Here is a 26,958-nt window from a genome sequence, read left to right on the forward strand (position 1 = left end):
GCTGGATTACTTAAGTGAGGTATATAATAATAATAATTATTAATGAATTAATGATTTAATAAATATAACAAGTACTCAAAGAGCTAAATTTAATTAAATAGATAAATAGATATACATATATATATATAAATAGATAAATATATTAATATTTAATGAGTAAATACATGATAGATGAATGAACAAACAAATAAATGAATTCATTTATTAATAAATAAATTGATTACTAGACGAAAAGTCAACGAATGGATAATAAATTGTTTCTTTTATAGCGCTATATCCAATTTACAACTGATCAAAGCGCTTTACAAAACAAATACATCAATGAATTAAAACTCAACAAAAATATGCTAGAAAATGTAATGCAGTTAATTACAATGTAAATAGATGAGCGAAGATTATATGTGGAGTGACGAGAAGATTGTAACAAGGAAGACAAATATTCAGGTGCAACATTATGTGTACATTTGTAAACAAACAGTGCGGTTTTGTACATTATTCTTTTTTTTTCGACGGGTAGCCAATGAAGTTGTCTAAGTAGGGGTGATGCATGAATGGATGAATAAATGAATGAACAAAGAAGTAAACATGCAAATAAATAAACAAACAAATGCATACGTATGTGAATCAATGCTTGAATAGATAAATCAACAAATAAAGGAATAACATGATTGAATAAAGAAAAGGTTGAGTACTGTTAAAGCTGAAATATTTCAAGTATTAGTAATTTGAATTGCACCCTCAGGTATAATATCTAATAGTGAGAAACTTTTTCATACAAATATATGTATGCCCTTGATTTTCAGCAAAACTGAGTGCTGTCTGTTCGAGAACGAGAGACTACTACCTTATGATATTTTCATTTAGAACAATGCTGCAAAATGAAATAATGGAAATGATTATTATCTTATTCGGCAAAGACAGATTCAGGAAAACAGTAAATGAAGAAGAAAAAAACAGTAAAGTTTAAAGTGACTCAAATGGATGCCGGGGGAAAAATAAGGATCATCCGAGGGTCTTCTTTTCTTTCCATGAGACTTTGCATACAATGTTTGCATAACATTTTATAAATGGACCTTATGAAAGTAATTTTAAAGAAGATCGTTAAAAATTGTAGATATTTTGTTTTCAGATCAGAAAAAAATGTTTTTTTTTTTTTTAAATATCTGATGCATTTTCTTTGTTAAGACCACCTCTTATACCAAATTCGAATTGTAAGGTTAACATCCAACAACCCGTAGAATTGCCCTCCGGAATCTTTGATATGTCATCGTAATGTTTGCGCATTTACAAGGTGACACACAAGGATGTTGAAAGTACCTTAGGTCCATTAAAAAAAATGTTGCGTCTGTGTTACATTTAAATTGTGTAACAATGCACACAGATTATGTATATATATATTTTTATTTTTTTGCTAAGTTTCTTTTTATTTATTCCAATTTCAAGATAACATCACAATGATCACATGACAAGATATGATAACATAACAAGAAAAGATGGCTGAAACTATCATAATCACATATGTTAACTTAAATGGAAGTTTATGCAGGAACAAAATAAAGTTTTGTAATTACACTGTCGCTCATAACGTTGGAATATTTTTTTTACCCCAATTTATGGAATTATATTGACTATGATTTATTCCTAATAGATCTAGATAATAGTATACGTTCTCAGATTTTATTTAATAATAATTTGCAGTGTTTGTTTTGCGTGACTGCTAAAGCATATGTATGTTAATATGCTTATCAACTAGGAGACCTACGCCTTTAAGTCATAAATGACAGTAATGAGGATTAATGCCCCACAAAGGGCACTAATATAGCACATCGACACGGTTTTGATCCTGGGGCCTCACAGTTACGAGGCCATTGATGTGCCACTGAACCATAACTGTACGCAGCGGGGGCTAGGGTAGGGGACAGTTCCCACAAATAAAAAAATAAAATGCAATAAAATGCAATAAATTATCAATAATTCATTGCATTTTACCCCGGTCCCCAACATTGAAAAATCCTCTCTACGGCCATCATGCATTATGGCTCAAGGCATGGGCATACAGAAGATTTTTTTTCTGTTGGGGACCGGGGGGGGGGGGAGGGGATTCAATGAATTATTGATAATTTATTGCATTTTCTTTGTTTTTTTAAATAAAAATTTCATAAATTGAGTATAACAAAAATATTCCAACGTTTATCGTTTATAGCGACAGTGTAGAATGGAGTTGTGATCGATTACATAGTTTTTTTTTTCTCCATTTGAATGAAGTCTAAAAACAGATATGAGGTAAAATCGTTCAAGAATAGTTCTCAAATTTCTTATTTTTATTTGTTTATAATTTTAGTCAGTTTATATAGTGACAAAATTAGATTAATTAATGGTCTGTAAATAATTACTCGTAAAAAATTAAAAACCATTCAATATTAAATTTGAAGACCTCATTTGGATTTTTTCATTAATAAAATCGTAAAATTTCTTTCTTTAAATTAAATTTTGCAAAAATATGGAACATAGGTACAACTCCTTAAAATACAGTCGAAAAAGTAAAGGTAGAAAATGTCATTACAACATATTACTAATTGTATTTGGGTTGATAAAAAATAAAAAATAAATTAGCTGGTAGATCTCAAACCTCTTTTATTCCTAATAGTAAAACATTTAATCACTTAATTGATATCAATAATGATCGCTGTTATTTTTACATAGTCATAATCATATGTGAATATAGGGGGAGGGTAACTCCTCCCTGCCATCCCCTCCCTCACCCATTCTATGCATGTTACTCTTTTCTTTTCTTTTTTGTATTCATTGATAATGTTTCTCAAAACTCCCATTCTTTTTCGTACAAAACATATTTCAGTTCTAACGCGTGTATCATTCAGTTGAATTGTCTCACTTTGTTAGATGTCGTAAGAGTTTTCCTTTTCTTTTTAATATAAATTTCCTTTTCCATTTTTATTTTGGTAATAAATATTTTAAATACTAGTTGAATCGATACAAAACTTAGTAGATATCGATTGTAATGAGATTTTTGTCTGTTTCTTAGTTATAGTCATAACAAATTAAGTAAGAATAAAATAATGTAAACAAACTCAACCTAGGGGAATTAATAACATTTATAATTGTTTTACTGCTTTGAAAAAGATTTTATGCAATAAAACCTAAAGTTTTATATGAATCTAAAGTAATTACATCGTGTATAACCGCTTTTAAAACAGTTTTTTAATGTTATATGTATGTGTGTTTCCTCATGAGCAAATAACACACAAAATACACGCTATTACAGTGTGTGCTTAGGCGCACACTGACCAACGTGTGGGACTTAAATTACTCTTTGGAACTGGATTGCGATTTGTTAGTCGCGATCCTACATTTAATCTAGAATAAAAGTAAGGTGAGATGACATGTCACATGTACGTCAGAGATGATGGACCGGGACACAGTTTCATCATTTGCACGTTAGTTCCTTGATCTAGCTCTGCCACTAACGATCAGACTCCCATCAGATCCGGATTCTCTGTAAAGTACTTCTCACCTTGCCCGGGCCGGGACAACCACCCCATATACTCCCTCCGCTCTTCTCAAGCCATCATACTCAACAATATGCTTCCTACACTGTTTTGGTGATTTGGTGAATTTTTTTTTTTTTTATGGTCAGTTTTTATTCTTTTCTCTCTTGAAACAAATTATAATCATCATATGTAACGCTCACTGCAAATGTGATGACATTATAAATCAGTATAAATTTTTGTCTTACAAACGGCTTCAAAAGAAACTTACATAGTTAGTTCCTATACATCATATTTGAAACAAAAATTCATATTTTCAAAGAAAACATATGCAGTTGGTTAATCCAAAAATTTTGTTTTAACAATGTAGCAACTTATACTTCTTTTATACTGTTGTCCTGAGAGAAAAGTTTTCTCTTTTTGTTAACCCTACCCTACCCGACCTCTCCCTTATCCCCCCCCCCCCCTCTTAAATGATATACTGAACCGGTGCTGTGAGCGCTAATGATTGGTCAGCTGTCATGTCATTCCTCATACGACGTTTCTTTATCCGATGTTGTTTTCTATAGTCTGTACGTTCCTTTCGTTATCCTATGATTCTTTATACGATTTTCGCTTCTTTTTCCCCTTTTTTTTCTTCTTTAAAAAAAAAATCTTTCGCCGTAGGACTTAAATGTATAGAAGAATAAAGACAAAAGGGTATACACTTGGTGGACAAAATATTAGGTAAAAACGGTACTAGGGCCATTATACTCCCTGGACAACCCAGCCAACTGTTAGTGGGACAATTACCTGCCAAGAGCGGTATTTGTCCCCCGTGAGGGGGGGGGGGGGGGTGTAATATTCCAAGGGAATTTTCCGGGGGATTATTGTCCTGATACGGGTAAACCCTACTGGAGCATGAATGCCAATGACAGTCAAAAGGGATAATAATAATAATAATAATAATAATAATAATAATAATAATAACATTCGGTACTGTATAGCCCATATCAGATTGTTTGACCTTCCTATGCGCCTCCAAAGAGCTTTGGCCATTATTAAACTCATTAAAGCCAAAACACTTTCGGTGTTGGTCTTGCAAACATTCATTGTACTTAATATGTTTTAAAAATATGATATCAAACTAGTCTTTTACTATAATGATGTGTTTTATTGACTTCGTATGATTTAATGCTTGACATCCCAATGAAATTTATTTAAAAAATGATTAAATAAAAAAAATCCGCCCGCCCGCCCCTACTCCAAAAAAGCAATCATGGACAACCAAACGACTTTTTTTGTTGGCCTTAAGATTAACATTATATGTAGAGTGATGTCATGTAATACATAACCGCAGCAATATTGACTGAATCGTTTTATTATCATTCACAAAAAAACTGAACCTGAAGCCCGAAGGCCTGAAACTGTTCAATTTACACTGGAGCACACCATGCGGGGAAAAAAACAAGATAAAAAAAATCAAGAAGTAATCAGTTATCAATCATTTTAGGAACAGGGGTTATTGTCCTCGTGGGTGATTGTCCTTTGTTTCCCAGAGGGGGGGGGGGGGGGTGTGGTTGTCCGTGTGGGGTAATTGTCTTGATACGCAAACCATCTTACTATACATGTAGGTCATCAAGTCAAAAGTTGAATGTAAGGCGTGTATCATTCGTTGAATTGTCTCACCTTTTCCTTTTTTTGGAGAACAAATTTATATTACCAAAAATGTTTTTTTAATATATTTGTTTGAGTTTGGGATCATGTACAGCTTCTTCAACGAGGTCTTCGAGCGAACAGCCGGCGAAGTTTCTAATCTTCATGCCTCGAAGAAGTTGTACCGAGTTAAATATACTTTGAATCGATACATAACTTAGTATATATCGATTGTATTTTTTAAAAAAATACAGAGTTGTCATATTTATGGAATATTAAGTTAGAATTTAATTAATGTCAAAGAAATCATTACAAATGTGGTCTTACAGTTTTAAATTAACAATATTTTGTAAAATAGATTTCTACCAAAAAAAAATCTATGATTAATCTAGATTAATCCTAAGTAATTGCATTAAATATAACCGCTTTAAAAATAGTTTTTTGTAATTATAAATAAATATAAATTACATCTTCATCTTGATGAATACTTAAAGAATAATATCTTTAAATATTTTGGACGGATGGCGACTTGATAGTCGCGATCCCAATAGCCTGTACCAGCTAATCTAATGTGATTCCCATGCACTCGTACATCATTTGCTCATGATACAAACGATGTTTCGGCAACCTTCCCCTCCCGAATTTGAGACCCCCGAAAGGTAATACAAAGTTTTGGGAAATTTTATAAATTGCCGGAAGGCGATTCTTTAAAATGTTGAAATATTTTGATGCCCCTGAGTATTATTATAAGCACTAGAAAATTAGCCTTTTAAACACTTCTGCTTTTGAGAAAAATCGAATATCAAAATTTACCGGTGCTCCCGGTAAATTTCGATGAATTTCGAATAGCGCCCATACGGCCATCCAATGGTTGCTGCGACTATGAACATCTCAAAATATGCAGTTGTGATATATAATTTCCAAACGAAATTAGCCAATCGGTCGATTTTAGTCAAGAAACATTGTTTTAAAGCTAAATTAATATCTTGACCTTGAAAGGGAGCTATACAACATAAAGAGTTTATTAATTACAATTGCATCACTTTAGACTCGATTTCAACCGCGACAACGATCATTGAATATTTTAGGATCGTATGTGCTTCCAATATGTTCATTTAAACCATTTTCATGACCTATACCAAAACTTAGTATTAGCTTTAAAGCACATTTGAATAATTAACATAAACATCAAAAATGTTACACATACTGAAAGTTTTGTATTTTCTTCAGTAACTTCTTCTCTTTATTTGGTAACAAAATTGTGGACATGATGTAACTGATTAATAAGATAACAATGATTAATGACGTCATCACCAAAGGTCTCTCATTACCTACATGTGTAGGTAATAAGGGACAGTTACAAATCAAGACATTTTAAGTACAATTTGAATGAAAATGGGATTGTTATAGTTAGTTCAAACACTTTTTGAAAGAGATACTTGCAGCCAATGAACTGACTGTAATTTTGAAATGATTTTAAAACAATGTGGCCTACTTGGGATACTCCCAAAACCTGTTTTGTATACAAACAAAGGTTTACAGTCGCTGATCTCACATTTTTGTTCATATTGTCCAGAAACCTCGTGAGTCTTCTCATTCTATAATACATCCCAAGTTGGCCACCCACTATTCAAATGTGCATCTTCTTGTTTTATCTTCATAATTATATCAAATTGAAATCCAACTACATAGTACCACATACATATGTGAATCTTGATGTACACCCCTCTTTCTTTTTTCTTTTCTCTCCCTCCCTCTCTCTCTTTCCCCTTTTACCAATATTTGTTCCACCATATTCGTATTATTATGTATCCACAGTGGGTAGTCATGCTATCAAGCTTTGCTTTCTTTGTCAACCCTCCTGTTTGATGTTTTCGATTTATTCGACATTATATTCTTTTGAAATGTGTAACATTTGCAATGTTTTGTTTGTTATATATTTGTACAAATGCAAAAGAAAATCAAACAGAAATAAATAAATCAAATGTAACCCAAAATATTTCTGTACAAGCACAATTAACCAACCAGCATCGGGTCATTGACTGCCCTCGGCAAAGTCGACATTCACAACAAACCACCCCCATCTTAGACCTGGTGTCCCCCATTGCCTGCACATATTTCTGATCAGGCACCATTCATAATGTGCATTGCAACACCCATTCACAACACACAATGGCCATAAGTTTTCTGTGATGGTTGGCACACTTAATAAACTTCCTTTAAAACTACTTTTTAAGAGCCACCTCTAAATATCTGCATACACCACGACATTCAGTGAAAATTGTGTTTTTATATCAGAGCAAAATTTTACAATCAAAATTGCTTACCTTGGTCAATTTTGCCAATTTTCTCGCATTTCAGTCTTCGAAATGAAATGGATATATGCAATAGTGTTGTTAAAGGCCACAGATGGCTCTATAGCAATATTGAAGCCAACACAGACAGACTTGGGTTCAAGCTCGGTGGTCTCCAATTCCCTACGGTCTCCAATCCCTACACTTACCCTACCTCATTGCAAGTTAGATTTTTTAATCTAGCTCTGCTACAGCCTGCTACTAATCGATCGAACTGGCCACCCATTAGATCCGGATTCACGTTAACATGTTCCTCACCTTCAAATACACCGGGCAACCACCCCTTTACACTCCCTCCGCCCTTCCCAATCCATCATACTGAACCATCCGTCTCTAAAGATGCTTCCAACACTGTTTTCGTGACACTGCATTCATAAATCATTGCTGATCCCAAATGGTAGAATGAATTACCAAATTTCTCCGCTACCAACGATCTCTCAATATACCTCCCAAATATATCTAAAAACTCTTTTTTTTTTTTGGTGGGGGGTGTGTTTTATTGACTTCGTATGATTTAATGCTTGACATTCCAATGATTTTTTTTTTAACCCCGCTCGCCCGCCCCTACTCAAGAAAAGCAATCGAGGACAATCACTTTTGTATGGCTTAAACATTTACATAATAATATGTAGAGTGATGTCATGTAATGTACATACATAACCGCAGCAATACTGACTGAATCGGTTTATTGTCATTAAAAAATAAACTGAACCTGAAGCCAGAAGGGCTAAAACTGTACAATTTACACTGAAGCAAACCATGCGGAAAAAAAAGATACAAAAATCAAAAAGTAATTAGATATCAATCATTTTAGGAACATGGGGGTAATTGTCCTCGTGGGTGAATGTCCAGGGGGTAAATGTCTTGATACGCTAACCTTCTTAATAGACATGTAGGTCATCAAGTCAAAAGTTGAATGTCAGGCGTGTATCATTCAGTTGAATTGTCTCACCTTTTCCTTTTTTTGGAGAAAAAAATTTCAATTACCAAAAATATTTGTGTAAAATATTTGTTTGAGTTTTGGATCATGTACAGCTTCTTCAACGACATCTTTGAGCGAACAGCCGGCGAAGTTTCCAATGCTCATGCCTCAAAGAAGTTGTACTGAGTTAAATTTCACTTGAATCGATACAAACTTAGTCTACATCGATTGTAATTTTTAAAAAATCAGAGTTGTTATACGTATGGAATAATAAATAAAAATTTAAATAATGTTAAAAAAACTCATCTCAAATGTGGTTTTACAATTTCAAATTAACAATATTTTTTAATAGATTTCTACAATAAAACCACTTTTTTCAAGATTAATCTAGATTAATCGTAAATAATTGCATTAAATATAACCGCTTTAAAAATAGTTTTTTTGTAATAATAATCATATACAAAATCATTGTGGTGTGATTTTAGCACTACTTATATTAGTGATATATTTTGGAACGGATGGCGATTTGATTGTCGCGATCCTAATAATAATAACATTTAAGATTTATATAGCGCTGGTATACAAATTCAGTTTCTTAGCGCTTTCCAAAACAAATGAAATGAAAAATGCGGTACCAGTTAATCTACTGTGAATCCCTTTAGTATATCATTTGCACATAACACAAATAATGTTTTGGGAACCTTCCCTTCCCCAATCAATCGAACTGGCCACCCAGTAGATCCGGATTCACTTCAAGATATTCCTCACCTTCAAATGCACCGGGCAACCACCCTACACTCCCTCCGCTCTTCTCAAGAAATCATACTGAACCATCCGTCTCTAAAGATGCTTCCAACACTGTTTTGGTGACATGGCATTCATAACTCAGTGCTGATCCCAAACTCTAGAATGAACTACCAAATTTCTTTGCTACCAGCGATCTCTCAATATACCTTCCAAATATATCTAAAACCTCATTTTTTTTGTGTGTGTTTTATTGGCATCGTATGATTTAATGCTTGACATCCCAATGAAATTTATTTTAAACATTATTTAAAACAAAACCCCGCTCGCCCGCCCGCCCCTACTCCAGAAAAGCAATCGAGGACAATCACTTTTTTATGGCTTAAACATTTACATAATAATATGTGGACTGATATCATGTGATATTCATACATAACGGCAGCAATACTGACTGAATCGTTTTATTGTCATTAAAAAATAAACTGAACCTGAAGCCCAAAGGGCTGAAACTGTTCAATTTACTCTGAAGCACACAATGCGGGGAAAAAAGATACAAAAATCAAGAAGTATCAGTTATCAATCATTTTAGGTCACAGGGGACAATTTTCTGGAAGGAGGGATAATTTTCCTCGTGGGTGAATGGGGGTGGGGGAGGTTGTCCGTAGGGGGATATTATCCGGGGGGGGGGGGGTAGCTTTTCGGGGGGGGGGGTGATTGTCTAGGGGGTTATTGTCTTGATACGCGATCCATCTTACTAGATATAAGGTCATCACGTCAAAAGTTGAATGTAAGGTGTGTAGTTGAAATGTTTACCAAAAATATTTTTGTAATATATTTGTTTAATTTTTTGGATCAACAGCTTCGTCAACGTCATCTTCGAGCGAATAGTCGGCGAAGTTTCCAAAAGCCAGAAGTTGTACTGAGTTAAATATTAATTTGGAATCGATACAAAATTTAGTATATATCGATTGTAATTACAATAAATTACAGACTTGTTAGCCAGCAGGGAAAATTAAAGTAGATTCTTATTACTGTTAAAAAATTCATTAAATTAATAAAAAAACATTTTTTTTAATTAATTTTTTTTTAAATAAAACCATAATAATTCTTTAAATGAATCTAGATTAGTCCTAAGTAATTGCATTAAGTATAACTGCTTAAAAAACATTTTTTTAAATTTTAAATTCATTTTATGTTGCTGCAATCGACGCATTTGATCAACACGAAGTTGAAATCTTATATTTTGGAACGGGTAAGCGATTTACTAGTCGCGACCCTATAAGCCAGCACGAGTTAAATGTAAGATAAATTCCACTAATACGCAGCGCACATGATACTTATTTTGTTTTGGGAACATTACCTCCTCACTGTACGTCAGTTTTGTTCATGTAGCTCTGCTACGCCCTGCTTCTAGTTACAAACTGGCCATCCATTAGATCCAGATTCACTATAAAAATACTTCTCACCTTCAAGTGCACCGGGCAACCGCCCCTTTACCCCCGCCCCACCCCCGCCACCGCCCACCGCTCTTCCCAATCCATCATATTGAACCATCCGTCTCTCAAGATGCTTCCAACACTGTTTTGTTGACATGGCATTCATAATTCAGTGCTGATCCCAATTTGTGGAATGAACTACCAAATTTAAAATTTCTTTGAGTGATATAAGGCGCACGTTAGAACGCGTTTATGAACAATAAATATTATTTTATTGTTAATACTATTGTTATTATCATTAATATTATCATTATTATTATTATTATCATTAATATTATTATCAGAAGTAATAGTAGTAGTAGTAGTAGTAGTAGAAGCAGTAGTAGAAACAGTAGTAGAAGTAGTAGTAGAAGTAGTAGTAGTAGTATTAGAAGAAGAAGAAGTAGTAGTAGAAGTAGTAGTAGTAGTAGTAGTAGTAGTAGTAGTAGTAGAAGTAGTAGTAGTAGCAGTAGTAGGCTTAGTTGTAGTAGTATTTTAAATATTATTTTCGAATGTCTAACTTCAATTATTGTGTTGGTACCCCCCTGGTAACTGTAGGTTTATTATCAATTTAAATGAAGAAAACGAATCATGCTCGTTGAAGCTTGTCCCTTCTTTTTTGCATTTTTTTTATTTGACGCTAACCGATTGACGAAAGATAAGGCATGCTATCAACAAAATCTTTCTTGTTAAAGGTAATAGTTTTGGAAAATTTTGAAAATTGGCTGGATAGTGATTCTTCACAATTTTGATATATTTGGATGCCCCTGTGGATGTTTTAAAAGCACTAGAAAATGTAGCCCCTAAAACACTTCTGCTTTCGAGATAAATTGAATATCAAATTTACCGGTGCTCCCGGTAAATGTTAATGAATCTCAGAATATGTAGTTGTGATATATAATTTTCAAACGGGAATAGCCAATCGGTCGATTTTAGTCAAGAAGCATTAATTGTTTTATAGCTAAATAAATATATTGACCTTGAGAGGGAGCTATACAACATAAACAGTTTATTATTACAATTTCATCACTTTAGACTCGATTTCAACCGCGACAACGATCACTGAATATTGTAGGATCGCATATGCTTCCAATATGTTCGTTTGAACCAAATTTATGACCCATACCAAACCGTTGTATTACCTTTAATCACCGTGAGAGTATAGGCACATTTATGGACAATCATATAAAAATCTGAGAAGTCTAGAAGAATAATGGTGTGAAAAAGGGGTAATTTTCATTTGACTCTATAGCATGCACTCTCAATATTTCCAGAAGTGGAATTCCATCCTAAATATAAGGTGGAATCCACTATCAGAAATTCGTCAATGATTTTGGAGCGCGAGAAACGAAGCGATCCCGAACATGACTCTTAAAAATATTAGATTTCTGGCTCAGAGCGTTCTGTCATTGCGCCAAATTATAACGTAAAGGGCAATCCAACCTTTGTAATAATTTGATTTGTATGAAAGCAGAAAATAATAGAATCAGAATGGCAAAAGTTTAAAACGAATCGGACAAATAGTAAGGAAGTTATGGATGTTTGAAATATGAGATCACTAAGTCTATGCGAATTTCACATTGGTAGTTTGGTCAGTGGATTGTGACGTAGGACGTGGATAATTCTCCCATTAGCCGTGTACAAAAATATCACAAATTTCAGTTTTTCTCGTAAGTTTCTTCCTCCTTGGGGCACTTCTCAAATATATTATTATAGGTCCTCTAAACAGAATAGATCCATCTTAGCCATGATTTTTGTTTTTAATGCGACTCATGTAGATTCCCACCCCGTTACTTTAAATTTATGTGATATACATGTATGATAACGTAAGAGTTTAAAATGCAACAGGGGACCGACGGCTTTAGGTCATCTTCGAGGGACGTGGTATAATGAGGAATAATGCCTTACTAAAGGTCCCTTTAGCGAATCCACTTGGTTTGAACCCGTGTTCTCCCCTTTACGTGACCACCGCTTCCTCTTTCAATAATTAATAGTTCAAACTTTATTTTCTAATTTTCTTCACTCTCTACCCCTTGTATTTTCTTTCCCCAAGCCGTCGATGAAGTCGTCGTTACACGATGTCAAGTATTACAGGACGCAGCTCGAAGGCCACATCGAACCGAGCATCCACCTCGAGGCCACCCTGAAGAAGTCGTCATGGAAGAAGGCGGTGAAGGTCCTCGCCCCCGTCAAGGAAGTCATCGAGGATCTCAAAGAAGACCTCCATTCCGCAAAAACCGAGTGAGTCCTTGTGATGTTCGATCAGATTTAAAGCCCATCTGTACTAGTGTACAGGAGGGATTAGACCACCATGCAAGGTCACTGGACAGTGGTTATCTCCACAAATCAGCTCTAAATCAACATAAGAAAAAGAGGATCATGGGGACCGATGGTCACCGATTAGGCATTGTTTATTATATAGAGGGCGCAAGTAGCTATAAGTAGTGCAGTAGGGCTTTAATTTATGTTTTTCTAATACCTAAGCTTCAGGCATGAGAATCACTCTCTGTTAACTATAGCTCAAATATAAAAGATAATTATTAGACTGAGGAAGTAGTCGTGATATTTGATCAGATTTGATTATTATTCTATACAGTAAACTTCAGACATGCGATTTAAAAAAACAACCTCTTATCAGTTTATCATGAATTTTGTTTGATGTTAATTTAAACATTTTTCTTATACAAATTACAGTAGGCGGACATGTATGAAAGCTAAATAGAGCAAGAGAGGATTGCCATTTTTGAAAATTCCGCGGCCCCCGACCCCCACCCCAACAAAGAGCAAATTGAATTGAAACAAAAACTAGAATGAATAAATGAAACACATCCAACCACTTTCGAAAATCAATTTCAGTAGTCTTGTGCGTCACCTATTGAAATGTGCGAACATGGTGAAGACGTTTTGCGCAATCTAAACATTATTTCTATTGGGTTTACAATAGTGTTATTGAACTTGGCCTTCAGTTGAGTTTTCGAAAGTAGTTTTTATTTTTGTTATGAATACAAAAAATAGTTGAATGAATAGAGTATGAATATATGAATATACACATAATTATGGCTGAATAAATAGATAAATAAGCAAATGAATAAATAAATGAATAAGTAAATAGATATCACCAAAATAAACCATCAGTCCATACATTCTATTACTTCCCATCGAACAATTCATTAGTGCATCACGTCAAAAATAATACGACAAAAGAAAACAACTTGACCCCCTTTTTAAGGACTGGTGTCAATAATTGTGATACGTTAAGCCTCTAAATAATTGTATATAAAATTAATACACTCTGTCTTCTGAACATCCCAACCTTTATTGCAGTTTCCTCAAGGCCTTCATCTCAGAAAAAGTAGGTGGTGTCCCTCTGCTTTCTAAATTCCTGAGCCAAACCCAGGAGTTGATAGAGAAGGACAGGAACCAACAGAATGCCAACAACTCAGCATCGATCCCGTCAGCAGGACGCACCTCAACGCTGGATAAAAAACTACTCAAACTTCTTGAAAACATCAAACGCACAACAGTAAGTCAGTAAAGCAAGATTCAAAATTAACCTTTTTCTGGTGCCTAACTTAAGCCGGGTTGGTATTGAAATGGTTTTAGGACCGCTTATCAATGATTAGCGTTTTACAAGAGACCCAAATATTATGTTAAAATAATAATTAAAATTATCTTGTTTTCACTACCAGAAATCCATGTATTGGTGCTAGTATAGTGATTTAATTATGTTATTTGTATACATACACCACAATGTTTTCTCTATGAAGATTACAACAAATTAAAGTAGCATAGTTTATCGAAAGGAAAAAAGAATTTGTTACAACTTTCCTATATATTTGTATTACTTTATTAACCGTACAAGACATCTCATACTTCAATCTTTAATTAAGTGTAGCATTGAGATAAGCAGATTCGGTCTGTCTAGTATGGTACATTTTTATGGTTCGCATTTAATTTCCTTTATCTTAGGTGGAAGAATCAGACGCAATGAATTGCTTGCGAAAAATATCTGAAGACAAGGTGAGTAATTATTATTATTATATTTAGTATTGATATTATTATCATTATTTTGTTAATATTATTGTTATTATTACCATTATTAATTAATATTATTTTCATCTTTGTTTATTATTATCATCATTTTCTTTGTTTCCATTTTTGTTATTATCATTATCATTTTCATAATTGTTCGTATTATTATTATCAATTATTATTGTTAACATTATTGTCGTTATTAGTATCATTATTATCATCATTGTTTTTATTATTATTATTGTTATCAATCATTATCATTATTATCATTGTCATCACTGTTATTATTATTATTATTAGTAGTAGTAGTAGTAGTAGTAGTAGTAGTAGTAGTAGTAGTAGTATCATCATCATCATCATCATCATTATTATTATTATTATTATTATTATAACCATGATTAATATTATTATTATAATAATTTGAAGTAAATAATCTGTTGATGATGCTGTCACTTTGACTTTCTGATTGTTTTTTTTTTACCATCAGGAGGGGCTAGCGATCATTATGACAGCACCAGAGGTGTTAGAAATAATCACATCCTGTATAGTCAGTAGATCGCTATCAGCTCGGCTCTATGCTTTCATGGTAAGTCAAGTCAGATTCTCAGAGCCCAAACGATGAAATGGATTAGTCATTGAAAAACAAAGAAATAAGCAATCGGCATAATGATTAATTTAATGAGAAGTAAAATGGATTAACTTTAGATTGAAAGAAAAATGTTTTAGAGCCTGGTCTGAAGCAAGTAGGACAGTGATGCAATAACTTATATTTATATTGATTTATTAATTTTATTTATGCTATCACACCTTTGTGAGGATTATTATTATGATTAAGTGATGGCATCGCTTTCATTATGTGTATGATTATCCTGAATTAAAAAAGGGTTTATTGATTTAGCCAATTAGGCGTACTTAATACGATATCACTGTGGATGTTGATTTATTTTAACGGGGACCTGTTAGTGATGAAGAAAACATTGATAAGTGGATTCTTATTAAACGACGACCTTTTCAAACTGTAATAAGACCCCCTTTCGAGTATCTATAATAATAATAATATCTAAGATTCATATAGCGCTGGTATACAGATACAGTTTCTTAGCGCTTTACAAAACAAATCTATAATAAAAAATACTTTTTTAATTGACTCTGGCTGTTAGACAGGATATCCGTACATGAACCAGTTTTATGCCCTATTTATATCCAGGTTTTGATCGCAGTTTGTGAATCAAGAGACGGTCTAAACCGAGTGCTTACCGCCTTGACTAAGTTCCGAGTGAAGATCCGTGAAAAGGTCCGCTTCTACGCCGTCACTCAGATGATTTTCCTGGAGAAATCGAGGGTAGAACTGGTGGTAAGTCTTCTCATTCTCGTCTTCAACGAGAGGAGGGGAGGGGATGAAGTCCTCATTAATAGGGGTGTCACTGAAGTGCGGAGGGGACTGTCGGAATTCTCGATTTTTAGAGTACATTTATCTTTGGACGCCCCTGCACATGCAGACGTGGGGAATTAAGATCTGATTTTTTTTTTACTGAAAATTGTTATTAAAATAATTAATCATCAAATTAAGTCGAATATACAGCAAAGTTGAGGTGTACTGATAGGCCTTTTCATCGATAATACTGTTTTTTTTTTTATAATCAATTACATATTTCATGACGATTATTTTACGGCGACGATCATTATTGAAAACAAATTGCTAGACTTGCAAGAAAATAGTATGATCGAAGTGCTTGTGTGGTTTAAAGCATAAGCAATAGTTTTCTTTTATGCAGTGTCGAGATTACTTTTATTCATATTTCGCAATGCAATCGTTCTTATTGTTTGAAGAACGATGCAACAAGCGTAACAGAATATAAAATGTGAGAATATACCCCTTTTCTCTCTCTCTTTCTAGACGATTTGTCTTCGATTTATCAACACGATGCTTAGTTCTACCACGGACATGAATAGACGAGTCTACTTGCAATATGAGCTGGAGATGGCCGAGTTTAATCCAATCAAATTAGAGAGGGTAAATAATTCTCTTCTTCGATTAGTATTTCATGGACCCTCTCCTACTTATTTCTGTTTTGCTACTATTAATATCCTCGTTTTATACGAATCTGTTTTATTGATTTAAAGAAGATAAACTACAAACAAAATACGTTCATGAAATTCACATCGTAAACGCATTTTCTTTTTTCTTGTTTAAATCTATGTCTGTTCATGTTTTTTTGTAATTCTTTTTTTACATACTTTTTTATCGGATCCAATTTTATTGCCTATGCTGTACTTCTTTTTTTGCTCTTTTAATCTTCTTCCCTTGCTCTTTTAATCTTCTTCCCTCAATATTTTTTCTTTTAAAGGTAGTGTATCCATTTTACAGCCAACATCAAATTCTGTAGAACTTTGCAGAAATTACGAATATTTCACGTATGTCCTATCTGTGGGTCTGAAAATCAGACTTTTTAATTAAATGAGCACGCTCGCTAAATTCGATTCGATAACTGACAGTCATTATTTTCCGACAAAAAAATATTTGCAAGCCCTTTCTAGGACCTTTAAGATAAGCACAATCACACAAATAAAATAAAAAATAAAAAAAGATAAACAATATCGAAAGGACTACGAAATCTACGTACGATCAACTTTAGATTGCCTTTTGAAGATGTTGTTGTTGTTTGTTTTGTTGTTCAGATGATGTAATCATTGTGAATAGACGAGGCAATCGAAATTGCCTAGTTTGATTTTCTGACAGATTTTGCGATCATGTTGATAGCAGTGTAATTTCATTAGTCATTGACTCTGTTCATAACGTCTTCCTTTTGACTTTTTTTTTCCTATGTAGATATATCGTCTGGAAGGCGAATTGCCGCCATCGATCAAATTGGAGTTAGACGCATGGCACAGTCGTTACATCAGTATTCAAAGACTTCAAGAAAATCTAACGACAATCGAGACAAGGAACGCTCTGTTGAGAAAAGAGGTAACCGAACTGTCAAGAAAAATGTTTTAAAAGAGAAGATTTTAGATATAGATAAAGATTTCGAATATGATTTTTTAGTATCAACTGTAGGTTTTTTTCAAAGACATCTTCTGGAAGTCTGGAATGACTCCTGCTTTCAGCTAAACATTATGATAGGAAAATAGAATCTCGACCCATGCAAAAATAGGTTCTCAATTTCGAAAACTGAATGAAAGATGATAATAATTTTTTTAAAGGAAAATATGATACTGTTTAAAAAGTTATTATCTTTGGTTACAAGAAGCAACGAAATGAAAAGAACACATTTATGTGAATAATGTGCGTTATTGATCAAAGACTATTCGGACTATCTTTTGAACATAATCTTCAGGCCAATTTTCTATGTTTTGAATATGGATCAATAAAAAAGAATCTATCTTAATCATTTTCTTTTTTTTATTCTACAGGTTGACCGACAAGGATCTCGCATGTCAGACTACGAGTATGAGAACAAGGCGTTACAAACCAAAATTCTAGATGTAAGATTCAACCAATTTTTCTCTCTATATAATTTATCTTGTGTAATGCTATATCACATCAATGAATGAAATTTTTTAGCAAACAATATATTCGTTAATATTTATTCGACCAAGTGAGTCGGCTATAAAATGATACTTGATGATGGGTGTTTAAAAAAAAATGAAGGGAAATTGGCTTACCTTTGTTTTGACATAACCCGTTGATAGGTCAATCATTTATTATGAACTGCCTCATATATTCGTTTATTAAATTGGTACCAACCAAAGGGTCGGATTGATATAATAAATACATTTTCAACATGATTATTGGTAAATTATGAATATAAATACATGTAGATCATAAATACAAAGAACATTACAAATCATTCGGGTATATCATATTACAAGTAAATAATTACAAGAAAAAAGGAAACAACATAAACTTGAATAGAGAAGAAAAGGGAGCAAGAGAGGGGAAAAGAAAAGAGAAGTAAAGACATATCATATGAGCCCCATGTTTGGTGAGATATATCAAGATCCGTATAAAATAAATTACTGTTTCCTCTCATTTCGCAGCTCGCTTCAAGGTCAGATGACTACAGGGACAGGGTCAACGAACTCCAAGACACCATCGAAAAATTGACGGTAAGACATGAATGATCAGATTATAATTTGGATTTATTCATCATTCTAATAATGTGATAGATCTTTAGAGGATTATCATGGAAACACAAGACTTGGTTGCACTAACATAAAACTGGTTATATTTCAACAAAAGTACTTGGAAATGATAAGAGATACCAAGAATTTTTTTGTAAAGACAATTCATAGTTCAGAGATATGAGTACAAAGTGGGTCCCATCTAAAGAAGGAATTAACACTGTGGAAAACTACAGGTATAGCTCCATGTCAATTTAAACAAAATAACAAGATGCTGCTTCGTAGAAGTGATGATTCTCTGGATTCACCTGTTCTCGCAAATTCACCTTCACGTTGTGTCCCTGAGGGTGAATACTGTTTGGTACTCTAGTCTTAACCCTTTGCTTACGGGAACCTGGTGGTCCCTGTGCTAAGCCTATGGGACCTATAACATTCAGTAGCCAACGGGTTAACCCTAAACACACATTTCATCTTGGTCTCGTTTGCAGAGGGAATACACCAAGAAGACAGGGCAGCATGCGGAGAAACAGTTCAGCAACTTCAACAGTCTGATGAAACCTCTGGAACCCGAACAGGAGGGCGACGAGGTGACCGTCATCATCGAACCTCAGAAGACCGGGGAAAGGAAACTCGAGAGGAAGAAGTCGGTCCTCGGTGACAAGAAGAAAGAAAGTAAGTTTGAATCCCTCATTGTTTTTAAATGCATTTCCTTACACATGTTTTTATTGCATTTAGAAGAGTTCCCAAACATGTTACAGAAGGCCTTCATTCTTCTTTTAAATGATTGAATAAACGAATGAATAATTATATGTAAAAATAAATATCAAATACATGTAAATATAGATAAATAAATGCATGAAAAAATGAATGCAGAAATAAACAAGTCGATAAGTAAATAAATGAATTTTCGTCTTTGAGAACTTTTTAGTTCTTTAATAGATTTTAGCCCAGGCAAATGAAAAAATATGACTTGTATTGCTTGCTGCACAGTTTTGGCTGTGTGAATCTTGCGGGCCCGTGCGTGTATGTGTGTAATTGGGTTTTCACAGACGTGTATCAATCAGATATTATTATTTACGTTTGGGGACCGAACTTTAACGTCACCATCCGAAAGACGTGACTCAGTTTCGAACCTGCGTTCTCGGTTGAATCAGTTACCTTGTTCTGTTACCTGCAAAGTACCTTGTTACCTTCCTTGTAAATGAGATGTGTATTTATGTTTTTCACACTTTTGGTCCCAGCCCACCCCATTCTAATCTTTCAAGTAATGCCCTTGCTCTGAGTCTCTTTTCGATTAACTTGATATTGATGAAGAAAAAAATTAGGTGAATGACAGACAACATTCTCTCTGACGTCCCTATGCCAATTTGTAATATGTTCACATCTGCTTCTGTTAGCAAGTTTTGTGCACATTTATGTATTCTTATATGTTATTCATTGTTATCTCCTGCCAGTGGAGGCCAAATCTCTGTGTTTTTTAACGTGGACAATAAAATATGAATCTGAATCTGAAGTTCTATTTGGTGATGAGCTTCATTTTACATTAACGATATTCATGGTTCCTACTTCAGTTATCGGCTGTGTGAATCTTGCGGGCCCCTTGTTCTGTGACCAGCAAAGTACCTTTTTTTTAATTATTTCCCTTTTAAATAAGATGTGTATTTGTGTTTTTCACACTCTAGTAACATTGTTCAATAAAACATTATTACGAACCTGTTTTGATGCTGTCTTTGCAGTTGTGATTTCCAAGCCCGCAGCGAAGAAGAAGTCCCAGGCACCGCCCCCTCCCACCCCGCCACCCACCCCTGAAATACCATCCAGCCCAAGCAAACCAGGCGTGCCCGGCGTGCCCTTGCCTCCGCCTCTAATGGGAACCAGTAAGTACGATACCCTTTTTAAAATAACGTCCCACGCCCCCACCTCTTATGGGAACCAGTATAAGTACAATACCCTTTTTTGAATAACGTCCCCTGAAAGCCTAAAGGATCTTGACCCATTTACTTTTTCATAGAGCTATAACGCCCTTCTGGATCTCAATCAACTCTTTATCTGATGACTTGTTTAGACGTGATTCTCTAGCTCGATCGTCCATCCACTTCTAGGAGTATTTCAATTTTCAAATTGAATTTAAGGTTTCAGAATTAACTACTCTTTTGCATTTTCATGATAATTGTCTCCGTCTATCTTACTTTAATATGTATTTACCTGGTTTTTATGATCTCCCATTTAATTATAGACAATAAACCGCCGATATAACTGGAAAATATACAACTTGAGACTTTCTTGACACATAACGAGAAGATTACTAGCCAAATTTGAAATGGAATCTAGTGTTTCGGGAGCAGCCAATCTAAACAAGTACATTTGTTTTTAGTTTACAAAGAGGTTTATCATAGGAAAATAATATGTTTGCAAAAGTGTTTTTCTACATCTCATACTTGTTGGAGATGTCAACTGGATTATCGATAGACCACATGCAAACCTGTCTTAGTGGCTACGGCTCTATAAAGACCACCTGTCTACAGTAGTCGCCTTTTCTGTTTCCATTGGGTGACCTTAATAGACAGGTTTGACTGTGTATATTTTGACAATCAATTAATTTGTAATTTTAATCACATAAATTGTTTGTTTTTTCAGTGAGGAAGAATAGGAACCGACTGATGTCCAAACATGCCTTGCCAATGCTCAACTGGAACACCATCAAAACACCAGGAAATACAATTTTCAAGGTAAAATGCATTCTGTCCCTTTCCTGGAATCTTATTGTATCTGACAATGTACTTTACTTCAATTGCTGCCTTAAACTGATAGTATATATTTGAAAGATCAAATATATTTAGTTAGAAAGAGAGAGAGAGAGAGACGATCGCAAATACGCTAGAAATCAACTCACGAACAATTTCCACACCCTCTTGTATTGCCTATTGCAATCACACTCATATTGATAATGTAGGCTAGCTTATGATCAATTTATCAATGTCATGTTTGCACTTCTTAAAATATGATGCACATGAAGGCTGTTGTAACAGTCTTCGGTAAGTAATTTAATGTATATGTGTATGTTTCAGCAGTGTTTCTTTCTTCTATCTTAAATTTGTATTGCATCAATTCTTTGGAAAACATAATTTCCACTTTATGTGTATAAGAATAAATCAATTCTCAATGATCAATGATCTGTTAACCAATTTCAATCCTGAATTTATCTAAACCATTAAATTAAAACTATTGACTATTGACTGAATTGAGGACTATGGTAATGGTCCAGAGATGAGAGACAATTAAAGATATTGCGATATTCAAATTTGCTGTTTTTCTTAACGTCCCCATTTTCCAGGTATTGGATGACGAGAATGTCTACGATGAGTTGGACTTCGAGGACTTTGAGAATCATTTTAGATTAAAAGAAGCCTCGGCGTCGACCGCGACGATGGATAAACTTAGAAGAATTCAGGAGAAAGAAGCGCTGAAGGTCCGGGTCGTCGGCGACAATCGCGCCAAAAACCTGAGTAAGAAATTGTCGACGACTGAATAATCATGCTAATTGAGAAGCCTGCATAGTTTCATTTCAACTTTAAAAGATTGCTTTCTGTGTTAACGCCCTTTTCATGATAAAGAATAGTTAAAAATTGTTAGCATAAAGTTTGACGGACAGACTTGAGTCATAAAGCTCAAGCGGCATACATTATCTGTGCCCACAGAACTGTGGACACAGATATCCTCATGGTGTGAAAGTGTCACTGTTTTACAACACAGCAGAATAGGAACTCTTCTTGTTGTACAACATAATCTAAAAACACCTTGAACATAATAATTGTTGTTATCTGTGTGGTTACAATATGTCAACAGTTTGATACACTTTAGTTACATATCTAACCAAAACGTGACCACATGGTAAAGTGTTGAACGCATTTACAATGGGGGCAGTAGGAACACACTGTGTTTGTAGTGTGGCTTTATATGTGTGGCTATCATCCTGCCAATAAAAACTGTTTATGTGCACACAAAACTGTGTTGGACAGATAGAATCATAGCGAGAATGTATCACAGACTTACCACACAGTATAATATATAATCTTTTCATTTTATATTCTAAACACACTGTGTTCATAGTTATTGTGGTTATCTGTGTGGCTAAACTATGTAATCAGTTTGATGCACTGTGGTAACAGATTTAACCATAGTGTATCAGCAACACAATGTGCAACCACCCGGCAAAGTTTGAACTCAGTCACAATGAGGGCAATGGGAACCCACTGGCCCGAATTCACAAAGGAGGTTTGTCGACAAACCTTGGTTTTCGTAGACGCGTTTTTACGCGTTTTTTACAAACCTGGTTTGTAAAGAACAAAAGGAGGTTTGGCGAAACAAAAGGAGGTTTGTCACAAACCTCCTTTGTGAATTCGGGCCTCTGTGTTCATAGTGTAACTTTCTGTATCGCAGCTCACAGAGCATTTGGGAACTCTTCTTATTGTACATTATCTAACCAAACTGTGTTCATAGTCATTGTGGTTGTCTGTGTGGCTACACTTATGTAACCAATTTAATACACTGTGGTAACAGATTTAACCATAGTGTATCTGCAACACAGTGTGCAACCGCATGGCAAAGTTTGAACTCAATCACAATGAGGGCAATGGAAACCCACTGTGCTCATAGTGTAACTTTCTGTATCACGGTGTTACCACAGAGCATAATAGGAAATCTTCTTATTGTATAAAATAAAAACACACTGTGTGCATAATCAGTGTGGTTGTCTGTGTGGCTACAATAGGTTAACAGTTTGATGCACTCTGGTTACATATTTAACCACAGTGTATCCATAACACAGTGTGACCACGTGGCAAAATTCACAATGAGGGCAATTGGAACATATTGTGTTCGTAGTGTGACTTTATGTGTGGCTAGTTTTACACAGTGTACCAATAAAGGATAATAGTGAATGCATTTCATTATGACTGCATGATGGAATGTGAACTCTTTCATAGTGTGGACAATGTGAGGACACTGTGTTAATATTTGTGGTTTTCTGCGTGATTACAATATTCTTTTAATCATAAATCTTACATCCCCCCCCCAAAAAAAAAAACGCATCCCATCCATTGTGGCTAACTTGTTTAAATGTTTAATCTTTGTATTTTTAGTAATCGCTCAACGTCGGATCGGGTTAGCTCCGAAGGATATCCGAGGCTTCGTCGATCGCTGCGACACCACAGGTGTGCCCGGGGAATATGCCGAAATTCTCCTCAACTTCGTTCCAACAAAAGAAGAGGTAATTACGGTTCATTCATATTGAATAATGGCGTAAAATTTTGGCACGATCGCAAAGACGTTGGAAAAATCATCCGAATGCAATCTCAGTCTTCTTGTCCATCAGCTGTCGAAGTGTGTGAACACAACGACGTATTAAGTAATCTGAACATGATTTCTATGGAATGTACAGTAGGGTATAGAAATTGCCCTTTAATTTATTTCTTAAATGCTTTGCTATCGTATTCTGTTCAGTAGAGATAATGTGTTGGGACCACAAGCGCCTGAACCGAACATTTTGATTTGCGCTGTATTGGTACCTCGACTTTGGCGTTGTAATGAATCTTATGTTTCGTCCCCAGCTCAAGAAGTTGGCAAACAATGCAGATAAATATGAGGAGATGGGAGAGGCAGAACAGTTTATGTTCCAGGTATGTGTTTAATTTATTTACGTTTCCTTATAGCTCTAAGATGAATAAAGTTAACTTCTAATGATAGTAGGCTATTTATATATTGAGTTTTTTTCTTTCTTTTAGAATATTACTTCATTAAAAGTATCAGTTCGATTTTGATGTATTTTTGCAAAATAAAATGCAGGCTTTTAGTGTGAGTCGTTTGTTCATTTACTTGTAGTTGATATTATTTATATTCCTTGTCGTTTCACTTTGTAATGCACGAACCTCTTGACATCCAATCGATGTTGATATTTTGGGAGGAAATGAGTATATACATTTTTATCTTTTACAATACAGTCAAAGTAGTGTATTTTAGCATCAATAATACCACACAAATATACACATAATTTAAAGTTGACGTCGACGGTTAAAATCAGATTTGTAGATTTGTCAAGTATAACAGTTCTTGCGAAGAAAATAAATCACTATCATGAACAACAATATTGTAACTGAAAATAGTTACAATTCTGATTAACAATGTTTATTTCCTTCATTGATAGATGGCTAGGGTCGACCGATACGAATCGAAGCTGAGGTTAATGACCTTTATGGGCATTTATGGCGAGCTGGTAGTCACACTCAAACCAGTAAGTCTTCTTCTTAATATTTTTTATCACTTAAGTTATTGTGTATACAAATATTAGGTTGGAGGGTAAAAAAATAGTAATGACTGTTGCTCCTCTTTCCTTCCCTGCTCGCCCTCCTTCTTCTCCCCTTCCTTCTCCTTCTTCTTCTTCTCGTTCTCCTTTTTATCATCATCAGCATCATCTTCTTCTTCTTCATCGTCATCTTCTTCTTCTACTTGTACTTATCAGTATTACTAGTATTATTTGTATTATTTACTTTTCATTTTAACAAAAATTTGTTTAATTAATTTTAATTTTTATCATTCTTATTTCTTTTATCTCCCTAGAAATTTCCCTTCTTCTTCTTCTTCATCTTCTTCATCTTCTTCTTCTTCTTCTTCTTCTTCCTCTTCCTCTTCTTCTTCTTCTTCTTCTTCTTCTTCTTCTTCTTCCTCTTCCTCTTCCTCTTCTTCTTCTTCTTCTTCTTCTTCTTCTTCTTCTTCTTCTCCTTCTTTCCTTCTCTTCCCTTCCCCTATAAAGCTACAGCTACAGCAACATTTTTGTCATCTACGCTACAAGGCTTAATATTATTATAATTATGAATGAAATGAATCGTTTTGGTTAGCAATTAGCTGTTGTCATTTATATTATCATTATAATATTATTTTTATTGCATACATTTCAAAATTATTTCAGGAGATACAAGCGATCGTCAAAGCATGCGATTCCATCGTTACAAGTGGGAAACTAAAGAAACTACTCGAGGTAAGTAATGGAATGGATTATGTAAAGTGATTTCATAATACCTCGGTAATCGGATGAATTCAAATGATTAAACAAAAGCAAACAGAAGCAAATATAAGCAAACGAACGGCACCAGCAAAATATCTAAAATTTAAAGTCTCAATTCTCAATTCAGCTTCTTTTGAGTAAATACCATCGATAAAAATATTTTCCATGGCAAGACGTGATTAATTATATTCTAATGAATGGAATTATTTTAGTCCACATTATGTTTTATGAAATATTAAAGAAGAGATTGGAGAGAGGGAAAGTAGGAGTGAAAGAGAGGGGAATGGGAGGGAAATACAAGGTGGGGGAAGGGAGAGAAGGTGAAAGTGTGAAGGAGATATAAAAAGGGGGTTTGTGAGAATTAACGTCATTGTACTCATTTTTTCTCTCCAGATTGTTCTAGCGTTTGGTAACTACATGAACAGCAGTAAGAGAGGACCCGCCATCGGATTCAAGCTTGAATCACTACAAAGGGTAAGTACTACAGAGATGTCATCAAAATCAATCCGGAGATCGGCAAAGCATATTCACAATCAAGCTTAATGTAGGTCGACATAATGGATCATATATATATGTATGTATGTATATAATTCATATAATATGTAACACGGGATTTCATATTATTTTGAGATGATGTTTAATACAGCCCCTCAAAAGTGTGAAGCCAAACTTTGCCAAAGAATTTATGGCAAAATTTCACTTAAATTGTCTAATGATGTGAAAGAGGTTGTCGTATAGCATACATTTCTGGAAGGATTTTCCAAACAAATGTGTTTGAAGAGGAATATTGATGAAAGCAAGCAAAATTTAGGTTCAGCGTTGTACGCAAAAAAAAACAAATTATGTGATCTTTCATCGATTTTTGTCTTCAAATACATTTATTTGAAAAAATCCTTTCAGATGTGCGTGTTAAATGTCATCATTTTTCACATCTTTATACAATTTAAGAAAAAAATTATCATGTAATGTGTGGAGCTCCCAACACTCTCTTTAAAGAAGGTTTAAAGGTCTCAAGTGAACGTCAATCTCTTGAACCAAACTGCGTGGGCGAGACGCGATGTAATATTTGATGTTATGATAAATTCTCCCCATAGTTTTGTCTAGT

At 34.3% G+C, this 26,958-nt stretch overlaps 1 protein-coding gene across 1 annotated transcript in view; it reads left to right on the top strand.

Annotated features, from left to right (window-relative positions):
* Positions 1 to 26,958, top strand: part of LOC115918224 (formin-like protein 1) — a 62,761-nt gene that overhangs the window by 31,826 nt on the left and 3,977 nt on the right. Inside the window, exons 4-21 of the mRNA XM_030991274.1 lie at positions 12,690 to 12,877; positions 13,961 to 14,159; positions 14,606 to 14,656; positions 15,156 to 15,254; positions 15,876 to 16,022; positions 16,566 to 16,682; positions 17,499 to 17,636; positions 18,083 to 18,154; positions 18,710 to 18,778; positions 19,282 to 19,465; positions 20,530 to 20,670; positions 21,431 to 21,522; positions 22,128 to 22,299; positions 23,935 to 24,062; positions 24,403 to 24,471; positions 24,996 to 25,082; positions 25,758 to 25,826; positions 26,247 to 26,327. Of these exons, the coding sequence (XP_030847134.1) occupies positions 12,690 to 12,877; positions 13,961 to 14,159; positions 14,606 to 14,656; positions 15,156 to 15,254; positions 15,876 to 16,022; positions 16,566 to 16,682; positions 17,499 to 17,636; positions 18,083 to 18,154; positions 18,710 to 18,778; positions 19,282 to 19,465; positions 20,530 to 20,670; positions 21,431 to 21,522; positions 22,128 to 22,299; positions 23,935 to 24,062; positions 24,403 to 24,471; positions 24,996 to 25,082; positions 25,758 to 25,826; positions 26,247 to 26,327 (2,103 nt within the window). The remainder of the gene's footprint in view (positions 1 to 12,689; positions 12,878 to 13,960; positions 14,160 to 14,605; positions 14,657 to 15,155; positions 15,255 to 15,875; positions 16,023 to 16,565; positions 16,683 to 17,498; positions 17,637 to 18,082; positions 18,155 to 18,709; positions 18,779 to 19,281; positions 19,466 to 20,529; positions 20,671 to 21,430; positions 21,523 to 22,127; positions 22,300 to 23,934; positions 24,063 to 24,402; positions 24,472 to 24,995; positions 25,083 to 25,757; positions 25,827 to 26,246; positions 26,328 to 26,958) is intronic.

Source organism: Strongylocentrotus purpuratus, unplaced genomic scaffold, assembly GCF_000002235.5.
Source record: "Strongylocentrotus purpuratus isolate Spur 01 unplaced genomic scaffold, Spur_5.0 spur5_contig_845, whole genome shotgun sequence".
Taxonomy (NCBI): Eukaryota; Metazoa; Echinodermata; class Echinoidea; order Camarodonta; family Strongylocentrotidae; genus Strongylocentrotus; species Strongylocentrotus purpuratus.